This window comes from Micromys minutus (assembly GCF_963924665.1).
Source record: "Micromys minutus genome assembly, chromosome: 1".
Taxonomy (NCBI): domain Eukaryota; kingdom Metazoa; phylum Chordata; class Mammalia; order Rodentia; family Muridae; genus Micromys; species Micromys minutus.
The window spans coordinates 85,433,050-85,451,930 of NC_137969.1; the positions used below are offsets into that span (position 1 = coordinate 85,433,050).

Genomic DNA, 18,881 nt, shown 5'->3' on the forward strand with positions numbered 1-18,881 from the left:
CTGGCTTGCAGTTTCAGCCTTGGTTAGTATCCAGATGTTTTGGCCTTTCTGGTAGCTCTAGGACTAACTAGACAAATACATTGAAATCCAGAAGCAGCACAAACTTTCTGGCCCCGATATTTTAAATTGATTTCAACAAGCATTTTTGAGCACCTAGAGAATGCAAATACATTTTAAATACAATTGGCTCTTAACTGTTTCAACTGCTCAATTTGGATTACTGCTGATTCATCTTTAAGGGTTTTAGGAAGAATCAATATTAAAATGGAAACAATATTTGCACAGTTCTCTGCAAATATAAGCGTCTTGTGTGGATTATTGTTGCTCCAGTACCAATATTAATTGCAGTAACAACAGCGATGCTTCCCAGGCAGTACAGAAAGCAGCTGTAGGCAGACCTGAGGCAGGCGGAAGAGGTCAGGGGAGGTGCCTTCACACGTCCGGCCCAAAGGGGGCGGAGATTGAAGGAAAGCCCCTGAGGCCACACCTTATACTCCGCCCCCTCCGTCGGAGTGGTGTAGGCGGTTACCATGGCGATGACGTCTGGAGGGCGGAGCGGGGCGGGCCTATGGAGAGGAGGAGGAAGATGGCGGGAGGGCGGCTCTGAGGAGACCTCGGCGGCGGCGGAGGAGGAGAGAAGCGCAGCTTCGCGCAGCGCCGGGGCCCATGTGGGGAGGAGTCGGAGTCGCTGTTGCCGCCGCCGCCGCCTGTAGCTGCCGGAGCCGGGTGGGAGTGAGGGGGACACGGCAGGATGAAGTTCGCCGAGCACCTCTCCGCGCACATCACTCCCGAGTGGAGGAAGCAGTACATCCAGTATGAGGTACCCGCGGCTGCTGGGGTTGGGGCGGGCTCGGAGGGGCTGCCATCTCCCTAGCCGCGACCTCCGCCGCTGCCTTGAGCTCCCCGGCCGGAGCGGACTTTGACCCACCGCCGCGGGAAGCCACTGCGGCATCCCGGGCGCTGCTGGCCCCCGGCGGCCTGGCAGTCCTTCCCCTCCCCCGCAGCCCTCTGCCGCCGGGGTAACGGATATGCAGGCGGCGGCGAGAGGAAGGGCACAGCCGGGCTGGGGCTGGGGAATGGTGGTGGGAGGCCAAGCCGCAGGTGCGACGGCAGCCTGGGGTCGCGGTGGTTCGGCGCCACCCTCTCCCCACTCACGGTGACCTCCGGTCCCCACTGCGGGAGATCACCCTCTTTGCCAAGGTTAGGTGCTTTCTCGCTGCTCCCCTCTTGCCAAAGAACCGTGGTCTTGCAAGATAAACCTCTCCAGCGACTGCCTTCATTCCACTCAGCCCGTCGGCTTACCTCCACTTGCCCACTGTTAACAAAGGCATTGTAACAGGATAAAAACTTGGTGAAATGTGTATCACCTAATGCAGTGGTTATAGTTTTCAAATGCATTGAACTAATAGTTCTGTTGATAAGGAGACGGTGTCTTGTCTTTGTACTGATTGTATGAACTATACAGAATAATCACATCTTTGGATTTTTCACTCTTCTCTGGTTTTGGAATGGAGGGAAGATGAAGGAGGGAAGAGAATTATTTAAAATTTCAGGTTTTCTGCTAAGTTTTTGGTAGGGAGAAAAATCACTGTAATGTAAATATTGTACCTTACTTGTGCATTACATGAGTCGTGTTCCTTCTTTCAGTTTCTTCTTCTTGCACAGCTTTTGGAGGGTTTTTACTACATATTGTTAGGACCTTGCAGCAATATTGGGAAAAGTAAAGACAGTGAAAACCACTTACATACTTAAAAGGTAGGATACCTGAAAGGTGTTTTTTTTTTTTTTTTTGTTTGTTTGTTTTTGTTTTTGTTTTAGCTTGCAATAGGTTATTCTCAGAAGCTAGTAGTTCAGCTCCTGGAGAGAGGAAAGAGAAAAAGATCTGTAACCTCCAGGAGTTCACATCTATGGTATGAGCAGGAACAAAGAGTATAAAATCAATAGGAGCATGTACACACATACTAGCTAGGTTTTATGAATTAAATTATTTTGGATGTTTTAAAAACTTTTATATAAATTTAGTGATAAGGATGTTTAGGCATCAGCAGTAAGTTCATTTATTCATATAGCCAATGTAATAATTGAAGACCAGGGAAAGGGATAGTTAGGTTAAACACAATCTTGGAAGAGTGTAAAATAAGTTTACTTGTAATATATTGTATTTAATGACAGAAATGAATGACTAGTTACTAATACTCTCTTGTCAGTTTCCTTGTAATCTTCCTTTGCCACATTCTGTAAGAAAAGGTTCTAACAGTTGAGGCTGTGGAGTTGCTGATTTATTGTTTGTAATAACATTCAGTCAGTTTTAAAGCCTTGGCTAGAATCCAGATGGTGGTTTTCATTGAAAGGAGGGCATTGGGTGTTCATCTTCCTACTAGCATTTTCAGCACCGCTGCCAGTTCTTCCCCGAGGTTAGTGTTGGAGTGCGGAAGCATATTATACAGTATAGAATGCTTGCTTTGGTCTGAGGAACCATAGTTGGATGTATCCTCTGGTTCTTTTAAGTATTTAAACATTTGACTATTTTATAGAATTAATGTGGACTGTCTTGGGCTGGAAGGGGAAGCCTGATTTAGTTTAAAAATGTAATTAACCCTTGATTTGTAATGTCAGGTTTGTGGCTGGAGTAACCACAGTGACTCTGGGACTCCTTGATTTACACAACCTATTTAGTTACTATTATTTCTAAATGGTTACTCTAGATTGGTCACAGTGGGACAAAATTTCTATGCTTCTGAGTGACTGCATTATCTTTTTTAGACCAATTATAAATTACTTTTGAAAAATTCATTTATTGTGGATAATTGAAATTTGATTCTACAGAGATTTCCTTACTATGTAGCTCCTACCTCAGTAAATTCATCATTCCACAGGCAAGATGAAAAATAAGGGGCTTTTTTCTTCGTAAGCTGGAACTATTAAAGACATTTGCATGGGATTGCAGTCTTTGTGTTGGTGTTATTTTCAAAGATTTGGTGCTATTTCTTTAAAAATAGCTTGGAGGTATAAGTAAGGATTTTTAAGGTCTTGGAATGTTAGAATGTTCACTACTTTTGTCAGGGAAGAGACCCTGTCTCAAAAAAATTGTAATATGTATTTTTACATAGTTGAAAATGATGCTATCTAAAACAGTTAGCAGAACATACTTAGGTTTGTTTTTCAAGCATTGGTGATGGAATTTTGATGTATTACCTTTAGTTCAAGCCTAGGATGCCGTCTAGTGTCCTGAATCAACATGAACTCTTCCGCTTCTTTGTTTGTCACTTTAGTAAATATTACTTTGATCAGGAGGAGCTCTAGATAGGACCTGAGTATTTTGTTTACATCTATAATTCTATGAAACATTTAATTATATATAATATTATGGATACATGGCTGTATTGTAAGTGCTGGTTCATGTGTATGTTAGCTGTGAGGTCCTTGAGAGAATGTTTTTGCTCTTCCTGCTTTCTTCTTTTTTATAAAAAAAAATACACATGAGGCCAGAGCCTTTTAAGGTCTACTCTATTTCCTAAGTGCTTGGTTTAACTTTTAATTCTTTTTTATTCTTGAATTGCTGAAAATATTAATGATAGTAGCATATTAATATCCTAAAAATTATTAGTCTTTAACTAAAAAAAATGTGCATTCATAGGCAGAATAAGTAAGTATGAAAGAATAGAGAAGCGTGGAAAGACCATATATAGAACATCTAGGTGATGCTTCATAGATTCACTGGGAATAAACACAAATGACCAGAGATTATCTTTGTTTTTAATAACCCAAGTACAAATCTCAGTGTGGAAAATAGAACCTCAACAAGTATTTCTAACAGTATTTTTAAGAAATGTGGAATCAATGGTTGTATAGTTTAGATGTCTATACTAGATTAATCAAAATTAACTCAGGCCAGTTTCATACAGACTAGTATGATCAGTTAATATTTTACAGAATATTAGCAAAAGAGGCAAATATGTTTGAAGCCTTTGATTGATGATATGAATTTTTCTTTTGAGGGTCCTTTCTCAGGACTAAGAATGACTTTGTTTCAGTGACTACTGTAGAAAGCATCAGATGTTAAAACAATAAGCTCTCTGCAGTTCAGGAATTGAAAGGGAATTGTAAGGTTATCTGCCTCTTTGCTTTTTCAGGCAAAAAAGCTATGTATGGTATGTGAAGGCTGAGCTACTTGTCATCATTTAAATGTGTGCACATGTACACACACACACACACACACACACACACACACACACACACACGGCTAGTATTGTATGTTTTAATATTGGTAGCCAGGTCACATTAACTGTGTGACTGAACGCTGATGGTTTCTGAGTAAGTCTCATGTGATTTACTGTTCATCTAAATTTCCGTGCTTTGTTATGGTTTGATTAAGTTTATGAAGAGAGAATTTATGGAACTATTTTAAAATTCTAATATAAATGTTTAAATAATATTAATATAATATTATTAATTAATTATTTAAATAACATTAATATAAATCATAATATTAATGTTTAAAAATCATCTTTTCAAAAACTTTAATAAAAAGCCAGGCATAGTGGCTCTCAGCACCAGGGAGACTGAGGCAGGAGGATCTTTATGAGTTGAGATCAGCCTGGTCTACATGATGAGTTCCAGGATAGCCAGAGTTACTAGTGATACCTTGTCTCAAAAAACCAAACCAAACCAAACCAAACCAAACTAAACCAAACAAAAACCAAGCCAAACCAAACCAAAACCAAAAACAAAATTATAAATAAATAAATTTGAATACATTAAAACATTTTTTTAATTAAGATTTTGTTCTGTGACTGGAAACCTCAGTGAAACTATGTTTTCATTGCTGGGGATTGAACCCAGGGCTTTGGGCATGCTAAGCACGTCACCTTACTGTTGAGCTATACCCCCAGCATAAGACTTATTTAACTTAAATGAAAAAAAAAGTAATGGTCATGAACTAATTTTTTTGTTGTGTGATATGGAAAATGTAGTACATGAACTATACTTCCTTATTTTTCAGTATAAGGAAGCATTGCCATAGAGTTGTTGTGATTCTCATTTCTAGAACCCTCTCTTGGGAAAACTTGTGTTACAGGCTTCAGTGTCTCAAAGGTATTATGTTGATTAGTTAGGGTTCACTTGCCTTGCTGGAACTTGTTTGAAATTTCCAGGTCGGCCACCCGATGGAGCACAAACCACACTCTTCCTTTACGGGACTTCTGCAAATAAAAATACAGTGCAGTACATTTTAAATGGTATTTGCAAATGATTGTTAGTGAGATGCCTGGCATTTACAAATATGATTTAAATGAGTGAATAAAAGTTCTCATTGTTCTTTATTGTCTCTGTAAAGTGTGTTAGGGTAAGTATCCTCGTAAGATTATACTTGTCCATCCATTCCTGAGGTTGGCTTTGGATCAGCTTTTGGGTGAAGGCCCAGATCATAAGAACCTAAGAATCTTATTTGACCTGGGGTGACCATGGAAAACCAGCCCTGGTTTCACTCCTCATTTAGAAAAACATTTGAGAGACTGAGTTATACTAGCTAGGGGTTTCAGGTATATTTGAATTTTAGGCCCCAAATCAGTGTACCCCAAACTCTATGGAGTAAGAAAAGATAGTGTCAAAACTGTTAGTTTAATTTTATGATATAAGAAGGAAGAAATAAAGTCTACCAAATATATAGTAAATGGATTGGTGTAGTATTCTGCTAAGGAGGCTACTCACTTGTTTTAAATCTGAGGGAATCAATGTTGTCAGGGATTTGCTCTTCCTTCATTGTTCACAGCCCGCTGGTAGCAGTGAGCACACTTATGGGGGCCTAGGTTAATGGATGCTGTGTAAGTTTTAACTGGTCACCTCTTCACGACATAGATAAGACTTAAGACCTGTATAGAGATGCTCTAACAGAAATAACGGTGATGTAAGCACAGTGACAGCATGACAATGGCAGCTGACACATCTAGACAGCCCTCAACCAGACTACAGGTGAAGTAGCAATACTTTGTTAGAGCTGATCAAAAGGACAGATATTTCACAATTACTTTATTATGGTAACCCTTCGATGTCAGCGTTTACATCCTCTGGCATTCCCAATTAACAAGGCCTTTGGAATTAGGGGCATTTATTTATTTATTTATTTATTTATTTATTTATTTATTTATTTATTTATTTAGTCTTTGTAGCCCTGGCTGTACTGGAACTCACTGTAAAGACCAGGCTGGCCTCAAACGTAGAGATCCACTTGCCTCTGTCTCTGCCTCTGCCTTGGGTGCTAGGATTAAAAGTGTGCATAATCACACACAGTACCACCTACAGGTCTTTTACTGAACCTTGTAGAGTTGGTTAGACAAGGATCCAGCTGCTTTCCTTATCCCTGTCCTGGAGTTACAGATGCATGTTGTCATGCTGAGTTTTTACATGGATGCTGGGGATCCAGACTCAGGTCTTCATGACTGTGCAGTGAGCTCTTACCCACTGAGTCATGTCTCCAGTTCTTAGTCCCTAGCAAGTGGACTTTTGAAGACAGGAGACACAGACACAGGAAAGTGGCCAAGTCTCTGTCTCTGTTTTTCCCTCTCTCCTTCCTCTCTATCTTTCCTTCCCTCTTCCTCCTCTACTCCCCCTTTCCAGAAAGAATTTCATGTGTTCTAGGATGACCTTGACTCCCTATGTTGTCAAGGATGATCTTGAACTTCTGGGATTATAGGCATGAGCTACCACTCCCAGTTTATGCTGTACTAGAGATTGAGCCGACAAGCAGTCTTACCAGTTAAGCTATATCCCTCACCCCCGAAAGTGTGTTTTATAGGGATTTTTTTATTCCTTAGAACAGTGGTTTTCTTTTTTAAATCCCAAAACTGTTTGGAATTCTTAAAATCACAGAGGATACCAATGTCTATTGATAATAGAACAGGAATGTTTAATATACAGTATACAAGCATACCTTTTACTAGCTGCTGGGGGTATAACCTTACACTTTATGTATGCAGCACCTAAAAATCAAACGAGTGATAGGATTATGAAGGTTTTTGTGTTTTTTTTAAAATACAAGGTCTCACCATGTAGCACTGGCTAACTTCAAACTCCCAGAGATATTCCTGCTTCTGCCTCAGGTGGTTCCCCTAGTGTTGGGATTAAAGTCATGTACCATCATGCTGTTTTCAGAAGTGTCTCCTTTGAGCACAGGAATTCTTTCAGAAAGTTAGGAGGTTGCCTGAAAAAAGTATTCTGTTCATACAAAGCATGTGAGAGGATAAAAAACTCCAGTAGGGTGAGGATTACCTTGTGTCTGTTACACAGTGAAGAGCCATAGAAAAGAAAACTTTGGCTTTCCTGGATTTCATCGTCTTTAGTTTCTTTGAATTAGAAGAAATATGGTCAGCCTGTCTTAAGAACATAACTACCCACCACTGAGTACTTAGGGACTAGGTATTAGCTGCTTTGTGTTATGTTAGCTCTCACAATGTTTTGCAAGGTACATATTATCTCGATTTTACTTGATGAGGTAACCGAAAAATTAGTCAATTTTCACAGGCTAGTCACTAAGTCAGTAGAGCTAGAATTTGAAATCAAGTCTGTCATACTATGGAGCTCTTGCTTTTGTGAGGGAGTGTTAACAGCAACAGTAGTGGTAGTAATAAGGACAGTTGTTATTTATTTATTTACCTGTTTAGCGAGGGTTCATTATGTCAGGCATTGTGGTAAGCACTTTAAAAAACATTTCTCTTAAGAGCAGGCTGTGTCTCAGGAAGGGGAAGGGGAAGCTGAGCCTGTAACTATGTTGCTGTGCCTAGTTATAGGTAGCTCAGATGAGACAGTAAAAGCCCCTGTTCTTAATTCTCAGCTTCATGAAAATAGATGTTTATGCATGCATGCATAAACACACACACACACACACACACACACACACACACACACATTCAGTGCATTCAGGCCTCTAACAATGACCTGTTTCTGTAACTCTTATTCTATATTGATAGCATGTCAGCTGGGTTTGGAAGATAGTAGAGTTCTCAGTAGGACAGAATGCACCTCTGTTAATTATGTTTCCTCAAAGTGATCATAATATTGTGGATGAACAGCTAATAAAGGATCTTATGAAGATGAATGAAAGGAAAGGGGATGAGTTATGGTAAAGGGAGAATGGTGGGTGTGAATTATGTCGCTATGAACTATTGAGTTGCCTCAGTTGTGGCAGTTGGCTTCAAGGCTTATGCCATAAGATGTTAGACCTGAAAGAAACTTTCAGTTCCCATTTTTGTTCAAGAAAAAAATGGAATCATAGAGATTAAATGATGAAGGTCATTTGGCTTGCTCAGTGGCTGAGCTGTTACCCTGATTTATTTTATTAGTTTGTGTGTTAATGCAGAGAACACTCTCTACAGCCAGACTGAGCAGGTTCAAAGTGAAGCTCACCAGCTTTGGACAAATCACTTGACATTTCTTTTTTTCTCAGTAAATGTGTGTGTGTGTGTGTGTGTGTGTGTGTGTGTGTGTGTGTGTGTGTGTGTGTGTGTTGTGAGTGCACACCTGAGGAACTCAGGACAACTTTGAGGAGTTGTCTGTCTTGGGTCCTGAGGATTGACCATATGTCATCAGGCTTGCATGGCAAGTGCTTTTGTTGTTTTTTTCAGCACAAGGTTTCTTTGTGAAGTACTGGCTGGCCTGGACTTGCTTTGTAAACCAAGTTGACCTGGAACTCACAGATCCTTCTCCCTCTGCCTCCCAAGTGCAGGGACTAAAGGCATGTGCCACCATGCCCAGACTGAATGGTAAGTGCTTTTACCTGCTGAACTATCACCCTATCCCAAATCACTTGACAATTTTTGTGCTTTGGTTTTCTTTTGTGTAAATTAGCAATAATCCTAGTACAACTCTTGTAGGATTATTATGAAAATTGTCATCTGCAAGTTCATTTGTTCAATTGACATTTCTAAAGTCATTGAGACAGTTTCACAGGCTGGACTTGACATGCTAGGTAAGAACTTTGCTACTGAACTACAGCTGAGCTGTTTTGAGCTCTTGACACTTCAGTCTCAGCCTCCTGAGAAACTACTGGGATTTGATTTATATGCTGTTGAGGATTAAATGAGTTAAACAGGAAAGTTCTTAAAACAATGCCTGGCACAAAATAATAACAATATATTAAAAACATTTGTTTGTTTTGAAAGAGCTCAAGGTTGTACAGTGCTTGGTTAGCAGTGTTTATATTAGGAGAATGGAGCCTCAAGTTTTATCTATCAGATGTCAGATGGAGGGTTTTCTAGGAAATGACTGTGTTCATTTGAGCTAATACTTTTGCCATCTATAGTGTTTGTTCTAATGAATTGTTCTTAGCTGTTTTTTGTACACTAAGGAAACCAGGCATAAATGAAGAAGTGATTGTGAAATAAGATTGATTATCATTTGTAACATGCATTTATTTTGGCTAACCTTTGTCAAGGTATTCTTTAATTTTTTTAGTTGAATTTTAAATGTGTCCAGGTGTCTTCATCTGAGTACATTGTAGTGTCTTCAGACACACCAGAAGAGGGCATCAGATCCCATTACAGATGGTTATGAGCCACCATGTGGTTGCTGGGAATTGAACTCAGGACCTCTGGAAGAACAGTTGGTGATCTTAACTATGTCTCTAGCGTGACCAGGTGTCTTAAGTGAACTTCTGGTGGCTGCTTAACTTTAGTTTTTTGCAGTTTTATAGTAAAAATAATATTTTGCCTTAAAATTAGTTTTAGAATTAAAAAGACCTTCTCAATGTCTTTGTTTTTAGAATGGACAAATTGAGGGCATACAGACCAAGGCACGGGATCAATCAGTCTTGAAAATAGCTGCTGATAGAGCTTTCTTTAAGAGTATGGCCTTTTGCTTACAATTGGCCCTCGCTGAGGTATAGCATGGCCATATAAATTGTGCCTTTTTGTTGTTTTGCCTTAAAAGTTCAAGAATGAATTTTTTTTTGTACAAAGTAATGGATGTCCTGTGCTAATACATTTATCCGAATCTAACCTATTTATCTTAGTGTTTTATTGCTGTGAACAGATATCATGACCAAGACAAGTCTTATAAAAACAACATTTAATTGGGCTGGCTTACAGGTTCAGAGGTTCAGTCCATCATCATCAAGGTAGGAGCAGGGCAACATCTAGGCAGGCATGGTACAGGCAGAGCTGAGAGTTGTACATCTTCATCTGAAGGCTGCTAGTGGAGGACTGGTTTCCAGGCAGCTAGGATGAGGGTCATAAAGCCCAGACCCACAGTGACACACCTACTCCAACAAGGTCACACCTTCTAATAGTGCTATTCCTTGGGCAGAGCATATACAAACCGTCACATTCCACTCCCTTGCTCCCATAGGCTTTTTCAAACATATGAGTTTATGGGGGCCATACCTAAACATAGCATGATGCAAAACAAAACAAAAAAACCAAAAAAAAAAAAAACAAAAAAAAAACAAAAACATTTAATCCAACTTCAAAAGTCCCTATTACTTATAGCAGTCTCAACAATTTAAAAGTCCAAAGTTCAAAGTCTCTTCTGAGATTCATCCAATCACTTAACTGTAATCCCCAAAGCAAGACAGGAAACCAGATGGGCAAACTTCAAACTCTGCATCTCCATGTCTGAAGTCAAAGTGGTCTTCAAATCTCCAACTCTTTTTTCATCTTTGTTGACTGCAATAGACTTCTTTCTCCTGGATTGGTTCCACTCCCTGCTAGCAGCTTTCCTTAGTAGATAGCCCAGGGCTCTGGCATCTCAAACATCTTGGGGTTTTCAAGGCAACTTCAATGTTACAGTTTCTTGTTTCAATGTCTGGAATCCACACATGATGTTCTGGGCTCCTCCCAAGGGTTTGGGTTACTCCTCCAGCTCTGCCCTTTATAACACTCTAAGCTCATATTGATCCACTCTACTGATGCTGCTGCTGTTTTTGGCGATCAACCAATGGGACTGGAATCTTCAATATGCTGGGGTCTTTTGCTGCAACTAGGCTTCACTAATAGCCTCTCATAGGCTCTCTTCATGATGCTAAGCCCCAAATCCTTTGCATGACCCCTTCAGTCCTGAACCATCAACTGCAACTGAGGCTGCACCTTCTCTGGCCTTTCACAGTGCCAAACCTAAGCTTCACGACCCCTGCATGCCTTCAAAACTGTACCACCTGGGTGACTCTTACGTATTACCAAGTACAGCTGCAGCACGAGGTACAGCCTTGGCTATCTCTGAAACACAGCTTCTTAGTGCTCTCAGAAAACACTTCCCAGAAGATTTTACCTTACTTATACTGGTCTCTTCTTAATCAACAGTAATTTCTTAGCTCCAGCTAACCAGCATTCATTGTCCCAGAAATCCCCTTCTCTTGACTGTAAAGCTAGATACACATAGCTGAAGCTGCCAAGTTCTGCTGCTTGCAGGAGCTGGAACATGCCCCTTTGCTTTATTACACTACAATTAACCCGTTTTCCAAATCCTCCACTGTCTAAGCTTGGCTGTCTTAGATCTTGCTCTGTAGACTGACTTTAAATTCAGAGATCTGCACGGCTGTCTGCTGGGATTAAAGTGTACACAACATTTCTGGATTTAAAAATTTCTTCACCTAGAACACGCTCTGTCCCAGGCTGGCCTTGAACTCAGAGATCTGCTTGGCTTGTCTCCTGGGGTTAAAGATGTGTACCACCATGCCTGGACCTAAACTTAGCTGGGTAGGATCTTGCCCATACTTCTTTAATTGGTTATCTCCTAGAAAACCGGATTCAGGTCTATTTCACTTGGTGTTGCCCCTTTAAAACTTGAGCCATTTTTCCTTTCTAAGCTTGCTACACTTGTTCAAAACACTCTTCATGAGACGTAACCAGAGAACAAAGTCTCTGCTGGGATATTTTTGAGACTTCTTTTGTCAGTGCAATTAATATAAATCTCTTTACCTTATTAGACTCATGTAGACTCTTCAGACAAGGGGAAAAAGCAGCCACATTCTTCACCAAAATACAACAAAAACAGTTCCCTAGGCCGTATTCTGAAATTCTTCTCCACTGAAACCTCTTGTAGGCCACATTCTGAAATTATACTTCACTGAAACCTCTTGAGCCAGGTCTGCACAGTTCAAATGATACTCAGCAACAAAGTCTTCCATATTCCTACTAGGATAGCCCATTAAGCCCAATTTAAAGCATTCTACTGTTAAAGTCCCAAAATCCACATTTCTCCAAACAAAAGATTGGTCAGGCCTATCACAGAAATATCCTAGTTCTTGGTACCAACTTCTGTCGCAGGGTTTTACTGCTGTGAACAGACACTATTACCAAAGCAAGTTTTTAAAGGACATTATAGGCTGGCTTACAGGTTCAGAGGTTCAGTCCAGGTATCATCAAGGTGAGAGCAGAGTGCTATCCAGGCAGGCAGGATGCAGACAGAGCTGAGAGTTGTACATCTTCATCTGAAGGATGGTAGTGGAAGACTGGTTTCCAGGTAGCTAGGGTGAAAGTCTTAAAGCCCACCCACAGTGACACACCTACTCTAACAAGGCCACACTTTCTAATAGGGTCACTCCTTGGGCTGAACATATGCAAATCATCACATTATTAGATCAATTTAACAACCTAAGTGTTTTTCTGTATGCTAATGAAAAGACGAAGTAAATGACACCATTTACTTACTTACATAAATTAACCATCTAACTGTTTATAAGGTCTGATCACTAGTAGAAAGCCATTTGAATTAGGAGATAGGGGTCAGGTAGAAATGAAAGGAAGGCTCAGAAAGGTTAAAAACTGATTGTCTATCTTTCCATAACATGCCTGTTTGTTTTGAAACATAGGTTACATGTGCTACATGACACTACATTTACTGCCTTCTTTAATATACGTTGCCCACAGGTTGAAAACCACTGTTCTAGACACATTTGCCCTGACTTTGGTTTGGCAACAATAATAACCATAGCTAATGTTTATTAAGTGCTCTGGTGTGCTGGGCATTTTACATTTTATCCAAAGTAGGTTGAGTTATTCCTGTTAAGAGAAAACACTGATTTTTTAGTCTGAGTAGGTTGGCCAAGGTAACATAGCTTCAAAGTCCTTAGTGCTAGAATGCAAAAACAAGTGTGTTTTATTTTAGAAACTATTTCTAACATGGTGATGTACAGTTGGGATCATGTGGGGTGCTGAGGGTAAAGCCATTGAGCACTAATTTTTACCTTTGAGGAGTTTTTAACTGACATGGTCTTCTAATTATATATAAACATTATATATAAGTATTACATGTATGTATTTGATTTTAGTAGATAATATTGCACAGTTTATAGAACAAACTTGGAAAAGATCCCTTTAATCTTGGGAGGGATTAAAGGGCCTAGAACACTTGCTGAAAACACTTAAGATATTTTTCTGGGCATGAACTGGAAACATTTACTTATTGATGGAATCTCAGTATGTAGCCCAGAGTTGCCATCCTCCTTCTTCAGCCTCCGAAATGCTATGATTATGGGTATGTAATATCATTCTTGGCCCATAAAAGATTTTAAAGAGATGACACAAAGTGATGTGCGTGTGTTACTTTGTATCTTAGATGATGCTTTAGGTAGATTATGATCAGAACCATTACCAAATAGTATAGTAAAAATTATAAAGGCCTGGACCAATGTTTTATTTAATCAGTTTTATAAATAATCCACATTTTAAATGAAATTGGGGTGTGTTAAAATTAATGCTGTATTGTTTTGCAGTTGGTATATTGTGTTTCAGGCTGGTAGATAAGACAATGATGTGTGCTGTTATTAGTGGCTTTTTAGATTTGTTGTTTCAGTGTAACATCAGATGTGCAGTGTGCGTCAAGCAGGTAGATATTGTTCATTTAGCATATAGCTCATTCTTTGTCATATTTAACTACTCTTAAGTTTGTTGAATGAAGTTCTTGTATGATCTTTACAACAGGCCTATTAACATAGATGTTTATTCTATTTTTGAAGAACGATACTTTAGTAGTTGTCCAAGGTCACACAAATAGTTTAGGATGAATTAAGATTATGAACTCATTTGTCTTGGTTCAGATTCTATCTTTATTTAAAATTATTTTTTGAGATTATAAATGTCATTTCCCTTTCTCTTTTCTCCCTCCATCCTATTCCATGTACCCCATTCCCTTGTTTTCCCTCAAATCCACTCCTGCTAGGATTGGGGTAGGTTTTCTGTGCACTGGTTCTGCTGAGTGAGAAAAGGGTTGAAGAGGAAGAATGGATTTGTGAGGAACTTGGTAGTTAGGACTCTGAGAGCATTTGCTACAGGAACTAATAAGTACTGCTGCAGTTGGAATAAAAGGTGTCATTTGAGGTCAGTGACTTGCTTGGGAGCACTACTTCCCTGGTTGCCAAGAAGCTTCACAGAATGCCTTTACTTTGGTGAATTCAGTGTGCCCCAAGTTCTGTCTGAAATTGATCTTTTCACTGACCCCAGATTGATGGGGCTTGGCCAGTGGTATACAATTAAGTGGTTGACCGAATATTGTAAGCTCACAAAGGAGTGACAATGTGTAAATACTCATGTGCCGAATTGCTCGTTACACTGGGGAATGCGTTCAGCACTCACACTCTTGGTGAAAACAGCCTTCCTTGCCATCATTCTGTTCTGTGTTCTCCCCACCAGCCTGTTGAGAGGAGGTAAATTATTAGACTGGCTGAGTATGTGATTAGAAAGCTAGAGTTATGGTGCACTCATTTCATTCTACTAGGCCAAGGTTTTGTGCTGTTTGGGTGCATCTAATTTGTTGTGTAATATCTTTTTTACTGAAATATGCTTGGATATGCTGTCATGGTTACTGTTTTGAGATGCCTTTCACCTTTATTTTTACTGTTGACCTCTCCCCTATTCTATTTTTCTTTTCTTTTTTCTTAAGGTTAATGTCAGTGCTGGGCTGGAGAGATGGCTCAGAAGGTAAAGGCGTCTACTACCAGTCCAAAGATGATCTGAATCATTTGGTGGAAAGAGAGAACCAACTCCCATGGGTTGTTCTCTGATCTCCACACACGTGCTGTGTTACCTATAAACATGCACTCACACACATATTTTTTTTCAAAGACAATATGTTTTAATACAGAAATAACAGTTCCATATAAATATACCTCATTCTTTTGATTTATATAATACTTAGATTGATTTCAGCATTTCTTTTTTTTTTTCAAATACATTTTTAAAGGTTGTAATTAAGTATTTGTGGGTACATATACATACACATATGTATATATGTAACAATAATATAGGAAAAGAGGCTATTAATTTGAGGGGATAGGAGAGAGACTAGGAGGGGCTGTAGGGAGTAAAGGGGGGATGTGATACAGTTCTATTTTAATTAAAATATATTCTTTTTTTTTGTTGAACTTCACACAGTCTGTGAGTTGTTTCTGGGGTGTTCAGAGCTTTCTGGGGTTAGTATCCCATTATCGGTGACACACAAATTTTAAAGACTGCTTTTAAAAGACAGTGTTAATTCCTATCCTAGCATATGGTTGTTTTGTTTATTCCAGAACTAGGACTTGAACTTAGGGCCTTGTGTATGCTGTACAGTCATTCAATCACTGAACTACATCTCTAGCCTTAGCCTAGTTGGATTTTAAGACATTTGAAGTCTGGCTTTATTATATTAATATTATATATTAATAGTTATAAACCTTTTCTGAATCTTAAGATTCTACCTGTAGAACAGTATAAATAGCCTTTTCATAATTGTGATACTGTGTATAAAACACTGGTCTGTATATTATTGTAGGCAGTGATAATTTCTTTCTTTTTTTCTTTTTTTATCAAAGTAGGGCAGACACTTGACTGCTAAAGCTTTTATCACTAGAAGGAATGTTATTTGGCTCTAAGGAAAGCAGCATCGGTCCTCATCTTGATCGGTAACTGTAGCACAGCGCTGTTCAGGAGAACTTTCAGTGATACAGGAAATGTTCTATATCTCTATAGTCCAGTATGTGGCCACAAGTCATATATTACTGTTGAGTCTTTGAAATGTGGTTTGTGACTGAATATTTAATTTTAGCTAGTTAAAAATTTAATAGCAACATGGCTACTGGCTCCTGCAAAGCTCTAAAATTTTTATTATTCATGGCCATGACAAAGAAAGAGTATCCCAATTTAGGTTCCTTTTACTACTACTGATACACCTCTGTCTATGAATCTGGGTTTCCCAGCATCCATGGTGGCAGATGCCAGTGTTAGTAGGCTTATTGAATCAAGGTCTCACTTTTGAACTGTTGGAGATTGTTTCTCAAAGATTGGTCAGATGACTCTGCTTTAGAATTACCCAGGCTGCTTGTGAAGCAGAGCTGCAGGCACCTGCAAAGGCACCTGCTGAGAAGCCCTTTAACAGAGTTTGATACATGGGACCCACAAGTAAGGAGAGAACTGACACTTAAAATTGTTTTCTGTCCTCTGTTGGCATTTATTTGATCCCCACCCTGGATGCCTGAGGATACACACACACACACACACACACACACACACACACACACACACACACACACACACACACACACACACTGTTCCTATAAGCCAAATCAAACCAGCATGAGTTTTGAGTTTTGACTCAGGAAGGTGTAACTTGCCCTTTTGTTTTGTTTTGTTTCTTTCTTTTAGCTGCTGGCCAGAACTTAAGCATGGCCTTCTTCACACGCTCTTAAGCTCCCTTATCTCCCTGTGGCTGTGAGCTTCTTTGGCGAGTGGCATGGCTTTTACCCTTCTCTCCTCCATTTTCTCCTCTGGGTAACTGCTGAGATATGTATTTTGTCTACTCCAGAGTGGTTTTCTTTTAAACTCTAATAAAATTGTTCTTGAGCTTCAAAGCATTTAAATAAAGAGAGTAATTTTGAAACTGTAGAATTGCTAGTATCTAGACTCTGCTGCTAAATCTATGGAAAGTAGAATTTCTGGCCTTAAGACCACATGTTCTGATTAAAAAACAAAGCAAAACACACACCAAAAAAACCAACTTTTTGAGATGATTCTTATTATTAAACTAATTATATCTGTTCTTTTCACTTATGAAAATTTACAACAAGATTTATACATTTGTTATTTCAGTGTATGTGTGTGAGAGTAGTTTTACAGTTAGCATCTTTATTGGGGGAGACTTAATTTCTAATGTTGCTCATGTACTAGGTTCTGGAAAATTTTTTTGTGTTTCTCACAATTCCTGTAGATGTAAAGAAAGAATAACTCCCTTGTTAGTGAAACTAACCTAGAATAGCGTTTTCTAGTGCAAGGTTGATGGCTTCTATACTTTAATTAAAGAATTAAGGATGGATAACTACTTTAAAGCAAACTCACAGGAGGATTCTTTAAAATAAAATAGTAAGTGCTTGAGATTACTCTTGTGATGTATGCAGATGAACTCTGTTGAGGCTGTTATATAATCATCATAGTCACATGTCATTGTTTAAATAATCCTATTGGACAGAGAGTCAAGACAGTGTTCTAGTTTTCCTCCAGTTATATTCTCTAGTGCTTGTTTCTGCACATGCTCAGAGGTTAGAGGATATCAGTGTCTGTCTCTTTCACCCTCTACTTTATCCTTGTGTGAGACACAAGGGTCTGTCTCTGAACCTGTGGCTGTGCTGTCCGTATGCAAACCCCAGGGATCTTTTTGTTTCTATCCTCAGCAGTTCTGGGGTTACCTGTGCATGTAGCTACCACTCACTATTCACATAGGTACTGGGAATTTGAACTCAGTTCTTCATGCTTTACCCAGCAAGCACTTTTCCTCACTGAATCTGTTTCCAGCCCCCACATTTACATTTTCTTAGTTATGGGAGTTAGTGGAGAGAAACCAGCTTGGGATCCTACCAGATAGTGAATAGACTTGATTATCTATTCTAGACTATGCTTTATCCTCTGCTTGGTCTAGAGTCTATCCTAATCCTTCCTTTCTCCTTTAATTCTTTTTTTTTTTTTTTTTTTTTTTTGGTCTAAAGGATGCTGGTGTCTGTTGGGGTGTGTGTGGAAAGTATTGTGGTAAGCCAGAAGTAGACCTGCTAACTGCTTTATTCAACCAATCCTATAGTTAGCCTCTACTTTAACTGGCTTTCTCAACCATATGGTACTTCCAGTTCCTGGCCTGTTCTGGGTTTATAGACTTGCATTGGCTTGCTTCTTGCTAGAATCCTACTCTAAAGGTATTTCAAGTTTTCTGTGGTGTGTGCTTTGGTTTTGGCAGATGTGCTAAACCTGATGTCTGTTATCTCCCTCCTCATCCTTCTTTTCTTACAGCTTATACTTAAAGTAATCTCTACATTGTCATTAAGATTTTGGCAGGAAAGGAGATAGATATATGGAGTCAACATGCCACATAACTGGACTCTGCACTCCCTCACTGTTAGCTTAGAGTTACCCCATTACCTAGATTAGTATTGCTATTGGAGTGGCTACGAGAGCCATTTAAAAAGCACTTTTGAGGTTGGGGATCATAGCTGGTAGAGCATGTGTCTAACAATAGACCTCTAGGTTTAATCCCCAGTGCACCCCCAAATCCTGAAATGGAGAGTGGTGGTGTCTTTCAGGATTTATGATACAAATGTGTTTTTGTTTGTTTGTTATGTTTTGTTGGTGTTAGTTAAATGTAAATTAGTTAGTAATTTGCTCCAAATTAGTATCAAGACTTCCACAAACTCATGGTTTGACAAAGTTTAGTACAGTATGTTGAAGGGAAAAGTGAACAAAGAATTGAGCATTGGAATTGTTGACTGTGGATATGTGAGAGTGTGTGACTGACATGGGGAGCGGCCTGGGTTCAGTTCCCAGCTCCAAAGTTAGAAGTGATGAGGGAGGGGTGAGGGGGAGGGAGGAAGAGGAAGGGAAGAGGAGGAGGGAAGAGGGAGGGGAGGAGGAAGAGGAAGCCCAAGATTGTTAATCTTA

At 39.4% G+C, this 18,881-nt stretch overlaps 1 protein-coding gene across 1 annotated transcript in view; it reads left to right on the forward strand.

Annotated features, from left to right (window-relative positions):
• The first annotated feature begins 641 nt into the window (after positions 1-641).
• Positions 642-18,881, forward strand: part of XPR1 (xenotropic and polytropic retrovirus receptor 1) — a 141,703-nt gene continuing 123,463 nt past the window's right edge. The window contains exon 1 of the mRNA XM_080908461.1: positions 642-820. Within this exon, the coding sequence (XP_080764587.1) occupies positions 752-820 (69 nt within the window). The 5' untranslated portion in view covers positions 642-751. The remainder of the gene's footprint in view (positions 821-18,881) is intronic.